At 37.9% G+C, this 12,752-nt stretch overlaps 1 protein-coding gene across 1 annotated transcript in view; it reads left to right on the top strand.

The window, feature by feature from the left end:
* Nucleotides 1–1,548: 1,548 nt before the first annotated feature.
* LOC110828724 (neuropeptide SIFamide receptor) overlaps nt 1,549–12,752 on the top strand; it is a 49,024-nt gene continuing 37,820 nt past the window's right edge. Inside the window, exons 1-2 of the mRNA XM_022061699.2 lie at nt 1,549–2,201; nt 2,432–2,612. Of these exons, the coding sequence (XP_021917391.1) occupies nt 2,596–2,612 (17 nt within the window). The 5' untranslated portion in view covers nt 1,549–2,201; nt 2,432–2,595. The remainder of the gene's footprint in view (nt 2,202–2,431; nt 2,613–12,752) is intronic.

Raw genomic sequence — 12,752 nt, 5'->3', positions numbered from 1 at the left:
ACGTGTTACTAGAAACTTGGGTAGAGAAACAAGATATGCTCACTTTCATGTATTCTGAATTATGGATTCCATTATCCTCATAAATAAATTAAACTAAAACGAGTTTATTTGAGCTCATGCTTGATAAAAACATGTATAACGAAAACCTGAGTCAATAAGGAATATTATGTGAAATATCTTTCGCTTCATTTGTCAGATTTACATTGAAATGTTTAATTTACAGCAAAGTTCATCTCATGTTATCTACCTCGGTCTCCGATGAAAAATAGGGTTGTCCAGAATAGAGTCGTTACCCATTGAAGTAATTTCAATGTAAACATTTTGTGAGACTTAGGATTCTTCTCAGTTTTGGATTTCCGCTAAATAAACTTAGAGTAACAATCTAATGTGTGTAGTTTATAATGTGCTGGTAGTCCCCGATCTAACAAACATTTGCGTTCCTGGAGACAGTTCATAAAGCGAGTCGCAATTTTCCATAAGCGCAATGTTACAATTTGGTGTTACGTTCCAGAATGACCGAGAAATGACCAAAAACTTATAAATCAGTATTTTTATTGCCTAAAACAAAACGTACAAGCAACGGAAACAGATAATGCACGCGTTATAAAAATACAGAAAAATAATGTCAAATTGGCCAACTGACTTGTGTACATTTCACGGTTTAACTGACTGACTAGGCTTCCTTTGTTTACGTTTTCTTTATCAGTGTTCGGTTTAGTTCGGAAGATTTCGGGTAAACGAGTTCGCTTTCGGATGGCGAACCAAGCAGACGGTACCCGCTTCATTATAATACGTCTGTGAGGGAATTTTCATAACGCGGATCTTCGTAAAGCGAGGACTGAACTTATCCACGAATAACAACGGAAAATGCAGTGAAATTTTTATTGTACTACCACAGATTTTTCTCACAGGATCCGGGGAAAAGTATTAGAAACATTTAGGCTGTGTAGGGCCAGCGGAATTTCTAATTTGCTACTTCCCGAATGCAAGAGCATCGGGCTGGTGTTGTACCAAGTGTACACAGCGGATGAAAAATGAGGTATGTCTCAGCAGAGACGCACTGGGTTCAATGTCAAAGCCCCCCATGAAATGAAATGGAGAAGTTCATTGTCTATTGACGAATTTGAGTTTAGAAGTGAAAGTCCTGCGATTGAAAGAACATATTTATGCTACCTTCTTGACTAACTCCGTGGAGAATCGATAATCGTTCATGTGGCCAAGAAATCTATCGTCCAAAACGTCGTTTTTAAAGAATTTATAATGCCAAAAAAGAAATGTTTTATTTGTTTCCTTGAAACTTACACTCTATTTTGAGTAAAATATAATGCATACGTACTTATTTTTGGAACGCTTCCTGGAAAACGACAGCTTGGAAGACGAAGAATAAGATGGTAGAACAACACTAAGATAGAAGAAAGAGAGGCAACTGGATGGAACTGCTTCAGGATAATTTCCAACGGGGGACTTAGGTATTCGTTGTGTTGAATCGTACGTTACTTTGGATATATATTAATTATTTACCAACAAGACTGCTGTTTGCAAACAATGACGTCATAAATCATTAACTCTGCGTCAGTGACCTATTAAATACAGCCGCAAATATTATATGAGTAAGACCGATTATTGTTTTGGTGGTCAAATCAAGGAGGATTAGATGGACTGGGCATGTAGTACGCATTGGAGCGAACAGAAATGCTTGCAAAAATTCAACCACAGTACATAAAGGGAATAAACCACTTTGAAGATGAAGTGTACAATACATGGGAGGTTAATATTAAAGTTGATATTAAATAGTTAAATTCTCAAAAAAAAGTCTGTGTTACGTTGAGTCTTACCTATTTGTATATGCGAATTTAAATCGTATTGCGGTGTTGCCTGCGAGGGCAGGGGCAATTCCGTCGACAGCGTTTGTATTGGACAGTGAAACTTGTTGAACCGAGTGTGCAAAAAGGTTTGTCGAGGGGAAAGGAGGGGTAGTGTCGCGTAGACGCACGGAGTGTATTCCGTCCGTCCGTCCCTTCGAACGGGGGTGTCCCTTCAGTCGAATGGATCCTCTTGAAGGCAATAGTTGGTCGAATGACGCGATCTCCTTTTCAGGAAGGAAGATTTCGGACGCATTAACCTGCCGAGTTTTAATCACACTAGTACCTTTTTATATTTAATTTAATTCATGTTTGAGTAACGAAAATAATTATTTAAACGTAATAAAATGTTAGACTAATTTAGTTGTAAGTTGAACATATCGTAGATTAAATTTATTTTTGGTGTTTGCATTACACGGTAATTTTAAATGCATAATAACCTGTGTTATTAATATTTGTAGGTGTATTTGATTTCGTATTTACTTTAGGAAGAGTTTAAGATAACTTTAACACTTAGGGAATGTTTAAAAATGTGACATTTTCTATAATCTGTGCATTTTGTGATTCAGATACGTTGCACTTGAGTTATTTAGTTAAAAAGTTTCAATATCACTGAGAATATGCATAATTATACGTCGATAATTTAATGAACTTGGTTCGTACACCTTATATGTGTTTATGATTCACTGAAATGTGAAGTGGGTATCAGAATCTAGTGACTTCTACAGGCAACATGGATACTTCAAACGAGTAAGTACTTTTTATGGTTGTGAATCATCTTCGTGACTTGATGTATTTAAGCTGTAAAATTCATGTTTTCAAGCATATTGGCTGTTCTGTATGATGTTGGTCAGTGTTTAATCGCTGTGTCAGAGGGTCATATCAAATCGGTCAAAACAATTCAGTCCATTTATTGTAAACAGTCACTGCTGGTGTGAAAATAATAAAAAAGAAACTATAAATTTTGATCGGATGTGGGATAAGGTAAACGTTTGTTTAAATTTCGTTTTCGTTTTAGTTCATTAAACCTCTTATTCGTAAATTAATATAAATATGGTTTTTCTTAATCCCGTTATTAAAAATATTTCAACTCTAGTCACGAACCTTATTGATACACTACGTTATGTAATTTGTGACCTGCATGTGTTTTTATATCGAGCTGTAACAAAACTTGATAAAGTTCTATTAGCGTTTATAGGAAATCAACACACACGTTTGGTGAATTTTCCCAATACGATTTTGGTATATGAACTGAAAACATAATGGGGAGGTCGTATTTAAGTGTTAGTCCGGATCTAGTATTTGATTTTCCAGGCTACTTGCGAACTTATATATTTAGTATAAAACATCGAATAACTAACGAAATTCATGGAGAAGACTCTATTCAAGATATCCCAAGTTTTTTTTATGGAATTTGAAGATTGATTGCTATGCCTATCCGGAGCTAGATGAACCTAGTCCACACTCTCAAAACCACGATTTATTATTCATTTTAATATTATTCTCTCATGTACCTATACATCTTGCAGCTCTCCGACGTGACTAAGTCGTCTGACTAAAATTTTGTATATATTTCGCATTTTCCTTTCGTATGACATTACACAAAACGCAGTTTTTACGGTGAGGAATTAACCCCCTCCACGACCCTGAAGCTGGAGTGCCTGCCCTTAGCTTTCCGTGATGTTTATGTAATATGTTTTTAAGGTCTGCAACGAGTCATTGTTTTATGCTGCCGCGTTAGGACCCCTTGTCGTATGTCCTAAGTGTGTAAATGAATTTTTAGAAATTGTGCTTTTAGTCAAAAGTATTTTAAATTGAAGCTACTGTAATTAATAAGATGCATATTGACATTTACACTGGTTGTAATTTAGACACGTTACAGCCCAGAATAAATGGATTTCAGCTAAACTTTGTACGCGGCACGTGTTCATAATTTTGGCCAAATTTTAACGCGCTATTAGAGGTGCGACCCTAGAAACCGAATATCAGCCGGTTTGCTCGTTACACTGTGTACATTATTTTCTCATTTCTGTCAACACAATTCAGGATCAGACATTTAAAGAAGCCACAATCTCGGTCTGTATATCTACTAGCCTGATAATTTTCTAGGTTTTCCTCAGTCCCTCTAGGCAGAAGTCGGGATAGTGTCTTAAATTAGGCCAACAATTACTTCAACATTGTTTTTAATTCATTATTCTTCTTATCATTCGACGCTATGACAGACTGGCCAACTAAACCACAAATAAATAAATAAAATTCTCTGCTCCGCCGAGTTACTTACCGATTTAACGTCCGGTAGACTTCATTCGGTGGGCAATCAACCCATCAAAAGGACTTTACGTACAAAGGACAACATAAGAGAAGAATATTACGTATGCCAAAAAGGAAATATATAGATAAATAGAAGTTGTTAGCGAGATTAGATCGAGAACTTGTCCGGTTGGTGCTAGACTACAAAGACGCTTTGTAGGCCAGAAGGAACTTGCAGTTATTGGTCAAATAGGAATTAGACGATGCTTCGTAAAATGGACTTCTTTCAACCTCACTTATATACCAAATACTGAAGAGGTTGGTAGTCAGAATTTAATTGGTTTGCATCTTGCCCGCGGCACAGACTTATGATTTTACTCAGTCATTTCAGGTAATTGAGGACTGCTTCCTCTCGAATCCTTCCAGATTCACTGTCATTCATTCCCATCACATTCGTGATTAGCGTCTTATGTAACCAGAGCACCAACAATTGTGGACGAATTGTTTAAGTCCAGTTTAGGATCTCCAGACTGATTCTATTTGTAATTAATCCTCAAATATTTCTTATGAATCTGATGGGACTCCTTGGATGGCCAATCTCAATGTCTCTACCCATGTCCATACCGCCCACTGGGCTCGAACTCATGATCCCTGGGTGCTTGGAGTCCCAGGCCGTATGCTTTTCCGCGGTAATCTCATTTGAACATAACTTTCATACAAAAACTACACTGAAATACGACGTTTAATCCACTGAGAACGATGTAGTTGTGTGGCGGAGAGTTGAAAGAGGTATGAAGTGCTTTACACTTTATTAAAGTCAGCTTTGCCTCCAATTAAACATAACTGATGCAGAAACCCATTGCGTATACTGCCACTTTTATTCATACATTTTTCTCTTTAATCTCAAAAGGATGCTTTCAGTCATGTGAATTACAGCTTTTTAAACATTTTTTCGAAGCACTCATTAATTAGACTCGCTTTGTACGTATCTACGAATAAAATATCTTAATAACGAATTCTCACAAAATTTAGTATGGACGTTATAACATTTGATGTTACTTATTTTCTACATTTCTTAATATTATTATGCGATTTGGTATGGACCTTATGCTGTCTTGAGGTGGGAAGTGACGCTCAGAGATCATGATTTTAACTTCTTATGACGCCAAATGTCAAATGATGACTGTCATTGGATGACTTACGTATATTTAATTTATTAATGTTTTTTATTATTCCCGGCATTTTGAAACAGTTTTGATCTTGTTGAATCTTCACAGTAAAATTTATTTACTCTGGTATCAGTGAGATGCATTTAAATCCATTTAAATAAATCGCACACTACATTTAAAGTTCTATAATAAGATTTTAAAAATATAATTAATATAATATAAATTAAACAGCGCAATATATTCAGAAAAGTTGTATTATGTTCGAATGTATCCAATTGAAGAAGGTGATATATTTCTCATCTTTTGAATGGAATTGAACTATTACAGACCAACCCGCTCTTTTAAATCTAAATAATGTGTATCTGAGATCTGCCATTTTATTGTCTCCTTCAATCACTGCTTCCCCTCCCCCCCCTATTCGTCGTTCACAGAAATAACCCAATCTGTTAAATGCATTGTTACCCTGGCAACCCTTATAATTCCAATGACAGTTATCGACTGAAGGCAAATCAGTCAGTATCTAGTTGAATATTCATGAATTCATATGAAATATTGAACATTCATGTACAGTAGACATTTTGTAATTTGGACCTTTAATTGCCTGACAGACTCCATTCTCTGCACTGTTTAGCAATGATTTTAGTAAAAGATGCGAATGTTATCACCTGAAAATAAATCATATTTTTACGGAGACGAACAATTCAATTTTGAATATGCTGGATCATTGTCCCCGGACACGTAATTCCGTGGAGAACAGCCCTTTTGCGAAGCTATTAGTCGCTCAGCTGGTTAAGAAATTCTCCGCGTTTTTATGGGACTCGGGTGTTTTATCACTGGTCCCTATTTTTTTTAGCTAGGTGAATCCGTCTAATTGAACTTGATTTTGCAACTGTTTATAGTCGGGGGACATGATGATTAGTGATCTGAGCGAACACCAAAAAGCCTTCAATACCAGATGGCAAATAACTTTTAAAACAAATCCTTCGGAACACTTAAAGCCATATGTCATATTCGTCATGTATTTAAACGAAATCATTACGCATCAGGTTTTATACCGTTGTAACCGACGGCACGATATTTTTTTCACATTTTCCGAATATTGATTGCACAAAGCAACTATTCATGTTTAGGAAGAGACAAAATGGAATTTGGTCCCGTTTTCCTCTTAGGTTAAGAGTTTCTGTACCTTCATTGAGAGATCGAAAAGAGGTTCAACAAATATTTGCCTGTAAATACAATCTCATAAAATGTTCTTTCACATAATTTTTATAAAAGGCAAGTACAAGGTGATTCAGAAGTCCCTGCGCGCACATACGCCCTTGACGTACACACGTAGATTCAGAAAACTTCTATTTCGCTATTTCTGTGTATTTACCTGCATAATAAACACGTGTTCCACCAAGAACAGTTGTGCCTCAAGTGACAGCCATTTTCAAAACACCTGCGACCGTCCAAAGAGCTCACACTGAACAGCAAAGATGTTTCAAGAAAAACAGTCGTTAAGGTCTTTGAGTCAAGTGACGCGCAGGTCATTTGCGTCATATAGGGCGTGTGTAAGCACAGTGGCTTATGAATCTCTTCTCACTTCAAGCGTCTGTTGTTACAGGTGCACAGGATTTTTGAATCACTCTGTAGAAGGAATATTGTGTTTGAAATATTACGAAATAACAGTTTAATCGTAAGTTTTATGCAAATATATGTCACGTAATCTGCCCCTGCAGCCACATAATTTATATTTCTTTCTTCCTTCGCTCTTTGTGTGTTCATTTTGTTTTATTTGTTCCTTTTTCTTTGTAAAGTGATTTCATTTGAACTCGAGTCTAAGGAAAACTTTAAAGAATGGTGGATCCTTAGGTACAACATTGAGTTCCTGATTTAAGAGTCTTCACCACCAATGAGGATATCTAATTTTTGCGCTTGCAAAGAAAATTTTCTTAAATACTCCTATTGGCTTCCCCGTCCGTCTGTCCGCACGTGATTAGAGAACCACTCATCGCATGTCATGAAATTTTGATAGATTTAAATTTTTGATGAAATCCGGAAACAGTAACGGGCATTTTACACGAAGACCTAAATTGGTTTCTGATCTCATCTCGAGCGTATCGATAATTATTTATCGGAGGGAAAGAATTTCCAGCAACAGTGTTGATAAAAATTTAACATTTTACTTACAATAAATCTTTTTAGCTGGGAAGCGGGAAACAAGAACTTCACATAATTTTGTTGAGGAAATTTCTTGGAAAACGCCGATGTCAGACAACGAGGACAGGGAAGACAACTTAAGTTCTACATAATTAGGATGTGAGGTTGGATGTATTTAAGAAGTCCAATCGTAGGTTTTGACATTGGCGGCTTTCAACTTAACACAATATTGGAGGCGTACTTCAGTTGCCATTGGCATACGAATACAACGCTACAATTTTGTCGTGTCGTTCCAAATGACATCTGCAGTACAACATTTTCAACCGCGTCTTCGGATCTTTACTGAGCCTTTGCGGGTTGTATTTGGTTGTGACAGGGGATCGGATTTTTGACGATAATTGTTGTGTGCATAAACGGTTCAGTAAACAAACGAAATCGGACAGCAAGAACCAGCAACAAAAATAGATTTTTTTATATTAGTTACAAAATTCGAAACTGTAAATGACATGTTGTCTAGTTACGATCGTAGAAAAAGGATGTGTGTATGTTAGCGTGTGTGTTCGTTCGTATGTGAAGCAAAAGAAATATAAAATGCTGACAACTTATCTGTTAGTCTCTGTTCAGACGATCGCACATTCGGACACGATCCGTTATGATGTCTGCCTTCGCCCTGATGATGGAGGCATTAAGCACTTCTGAAATGTTGACTAATTACTATAAGACTGCGCTGTACATTATTTCAAAAGACTCATTTTTATTTACACTGTTGTATAAAATGGTTTTTTCACAAAACTTGGCCAACTTAATCAAAATGTGAAAGATATTCATAGACGATGTAATGTTCACTTCAGAGTGTGTTATTTAATCTCAACCGAAATCAGAGACGCGATTGAGTCTTTACGCCGGCCAGACCACGTGCTCTAATCCATAGCATGAAATTCTTCTCTCCTGTTGCAAAATTTTATTTTTCCTTCTTTCTACTCCCTGTGGTCTTTTGGCGCTGGGAAATACAAGACCACGAAAAAATAAGATAGAGGTAAATATATGATGTAAGGAAAGAAGAAAGATAAAATAATGATAACTATATTAAATGGAGAAAGAAATAAACGGGAGAGGATAATGAATAGGAGTAAGATGGGAAGACAGGAATACCTCGTAGATATTGCGGGTTCGGTTCCAGACCACCGCAATAAAGCGAGTCACATTTTTTGGTTTCCTAGTGCATATAAAATTTATGTTTACACTATATTGTAGTCTATTAAATGTGCGATAGCATTATGTCTAAAAGAACAATGCGAGAATTACCAAAATGTGACACAGAGACACGACGTGAGCACGTGCTGTTGGAAAAATGGCGCCGATAGACTTGCTTGACGCAGGGTTGCCACAAACCTTCAGTTTGTAAAAAACGCAATATCTGCGAAGCGCAATAAAACGAGGTATTCCTATATATAAAATAGAAAGACTAGAGGAAATTGAAGGCAGTATAAAGGAAGAAAGAGAAAGAAGAAGCAACCGAATCGTAAGTTAAGACATCAAGAAATACAGATACAGGTGTGTTTATTAACCAAGGCACTCGTTGTCATTACCTGATTAATTAGACGTCTGAATAACTTTATTTTGTCAAAACTTCTGGTAAAGGAAATGAGTTTATGTAATTAAGAATGACGGGAGGAATTGTGCAATTTGATACCTGTAATATTCAGTAACCCGGGGGGGGGGGGGGCAGTGTCGGCGTCTCTGAACAGACGAGCTCGGCTTCTTGCAGCCTCCAGTTTGTAGGCTGATAGGAAAATGCTATTACAGGGCTTCATTCTGTACGGTCTTAGCGTTATTGAGTACTGTAATTTGTATTTGTATGAATTAGGGCGGTCCTCAGAATTCATCGTTTGGTTAACTCACGCAGCTTTAAGCACGCAATATTTAATTATCGTTGGAAAACATTAGGGACCTTTGGCATCGATTTAATCTAATTAATACGCTATTTAAAAAGACCTTTCTTATTTTAAGTAAAACAAATCTGATCTTTGTGACAAAGATCTGTTTTCAGTAGTGTTTAAAGAAATAATGCCTTGATGATGGAGGCATTACGTGCCTCTGAAACGTCGATAAATTTCTCCCGGATTACACGGGGCATAACTCATAACACAGCCCCCTAATAATCGTTGAGCTAATCAAAATATTACTTTCCTTTTATTGTACCCAGAAGGTTTATTATGATGTTCACAAGAGCCCGCCGCTGACCCCTGTCTTATCCCTATCCCTTGCCACATGAGTCTAGATTCATTTTAATATTATCCCACCACGTCTGAATCTCACAAGTTATCTCTTGTCTTAATTTTTCTTGGAATATTATGTGCATTTCTTCCGTGCGTGCTACATGTAGTGACCACCCTAATCTCAGATCATACATCTGTCTCCTTTGTTTAATTATCCTGACAATATTTGTTGGAGGAAACAAATTATTAATTTTTTATTGTGCGGTTATTTCTTCTGGACTCCTCTGTGTGCTTAAAATGTTGTTCTCTGCATTATAAATTATTTGGGACAACAATTTAATAATTCCGCCACTGGCAACGGAAACCGAATTAGCTAGTAGAAAATTTAATCCATTAATAAGCGTCCGTTTTTCAAATCACAGTACCAAACCCGAGGCCGCTTTTATATAGGACAATATCGTGTTGGATTTCTAGAGCGTCTGCTATGTCCCTGCTTTGAATACGTATCACAGTTAACGGAGTGTCAAGTCGGAAGCGCTACCCGTCACTGGCAGTTACTGTCCGTCCAGCTGCCATTCCTCCTGCAAATCTTCCATCGACTGTAATTAGCTGCAGCCAGCCAGGCACTAAATTACAGTCGGCTGTTCACAGACAGGGGCAAGTATAACTGTTGTCTGCACATTCTCTGGTATACGAAATTCCCGTTGATATCAACGGTGAGTATAAAATACGAGACGTATTACAGACACCTGATGTATCCGTTAAGAAATGTTCCAATCTCATGATTACTTTAATAATTTAATAATTTACGTTCAAACAGATGGCTTAGAATTGTCAGAATAGTAACATTGAGTGGCCACGATATGTTAAAGATTGGAAAAAGAAGAAATGCATTCCGAGTTTTTTAGGGGAAGTTTTTGAAACGTCCATTTATAAAACTTAGGATATGGAACTGTAACGTAAATGTGGAACTTGTTAAGATAATTTTGTGAAGATTGAAGCGTAGCTCAGGACACTATTTGACGCTACTAGGGCGTTCATAGAACGCATGAGTGTACGCCATTTCGCTGGACGATACTCATCTGTCTGTACTTTCGTACGGAATGATTCCCTTGTGGATTATTGGATATTAATTAAATATGGTATTTGGAGTGTTTACTGAACTACATCCATAACATTCAATTATATAATACAAATGAGGCAACGTGGACTATACATTGCTTCACAAGATAAGCTAAATGATTTTCAACGATACTTAAAAAATACTTAGCATGGTTTATAGTTGTGATCTGTTATACCGCTTGGTAATCTTGTAAGTGGTTATGAACGTTTTTGAGGAATTTATCGCCCCAAGTTTCAGGGTACTTGTTTCTACCGTGGATATGAAGGTAATAAGTTTCTCTGAAGCCGTCTACCATCTACAAGACCACACGGCGTCATAACCCAGAAGACAACAATGCAAGTGTTCACCGCTGTAAAAAACCCTCAAATATCATATATAGCCGTTTACGAGGTACGCGTTTTATGTCCTGTTGTGTCTTGTTCTTGTAGTGCTATGTACGAGGGTCGCTCATTAAGTAATGCCCCACATTTTTTTCCTCAGAACATATTTATTCAAGATGGCTCAAATTTAGTGACAATATAAATCAATGTTTCCTTTACACATACTATTTTTTCACATAGTCCCCATCAACTTGTACGGTTTTACGCCAGCGTGGAACAAGTGCATGCATGCCTTGCCGGTACCAGCTCTTGTCCTGTGCACGTAGCCATGTCCTCACTGCTTGAATCACGCTCTCGTCATCTTCAAATCTTGTTCCGCGGATAGCATCTTTAAGTGGCCCAAAGAGATGGAAGTCGGAGGGTGCCAGATCTGGACTGTAGGGTGGATGGGGTAGCACCGTCCAACCCAATTTGGTGATTTCTTCCCGGGTTCTCAGACTTGTGTGAGGGCGTGCATTGTCGTGCAGGAGCAAAATTTCTGCTGGATGCTTGTGAGGCCGAACTCGTCGAAAACGCTTCTTGAGGGTTTTCAGGGTCCTGATGTACGCGTCTGAATTGATGGTCGCACCTCTTGGCATCACATCCACAAGAATGACCCCATCACTGTCCCAAAAGACAGTCATCATGACTTTTCCGGCGGAGGGAGTTGTCTTGAATTTCTTCTTTCTCGGTGATTGAGGATGATGCCACTCCATTGACTGCCTTTTTGTCTCTGGCTCAAAGTGGTGTATCCAGGTTTCGTCACCTGTAATGATCCGGGACAGAAAGACCTCTCCCTCAGCATCAAAACGCTCCAACAATTCAGAAGAAATCGTTTTCCTTTGAATCCTGTGGTCTGCTGTGAGACTTCGTGGAACCCATCTTGCGCACACCTTCGAATATGCGAGAGCCTGGATAATTGCAATCACACTTCCATTGCTAACTGAAAGCTGTTGGGCCAATTGTCGAGTTGTGATGCGCCGATCCTCACGAATAATGGCATCCGCGCGGTTCAACATGTCTGGAGTGGTGGCTGTGGCAGGACGCCCAGAGCGCGGCAGATCACGGAGCTCGGTTTCTTCACTTCCTGAAGCTTTAACTCTCTTAGCCCAGCGACCAACGGTGCTCCTATCGACTGCACAGCTTCCATACACAGCACACAAACGTTTATGAATGTTCACCACCGTTTCTTTTTCAGCAACAAGGAATTCAATTACAGCTCGTTGCTTGTAACGAGAGTCGTTCACAGACGCCATTTTAACAGTTCACTACAGCTCCGCTATCGGTTGGAATCATTTGAAACTCCGTACACGAACGCGGGAAACATCAAATCTCAAGCATGTAAAAGTACACTTTTCTATCTTCATTATTGGCTGAGAAAAAAAATGTGGGGCATTACTTAATGAGCGACCCTCGTACTTCAGCAAACTTGATGACTAAGCATTCCAGACAGTAATCCATTGCCTTCAATTATTTTCGCTGTGGCAGTGATGTAATGCATAATTATGTATCGGTCTTAATGTAATTAAAATATAACGAACGATGTGTTTCTACGTGATGTTACAAATACTTGGGGGCTCATTTTCGTGAGATGTTTATGAACATGGTAATTAATTTTCAGATATATT

Source organism: Zootermopsis nevadensis, unplaced genomic scaffold, assembly GCF_977971745.1.
Source record: "Zootermopsis nevadensis isolate Lab colony 2312 unplaced genomic scaffold, Znev_1.0 Znev_ptg000016l, whole genome shotgun sequence".
Taxonomy (NCBI): domain Eukaryota; kingdom Metazoa; phylum Arthropoda; class Insecta; order Blattodea; family Termopsidae; genus Zootermopsis; species Zootermopsis nevadensis.
This window is presented reverse-complemented; position numbering and strand designations above follow the sequence as displayed.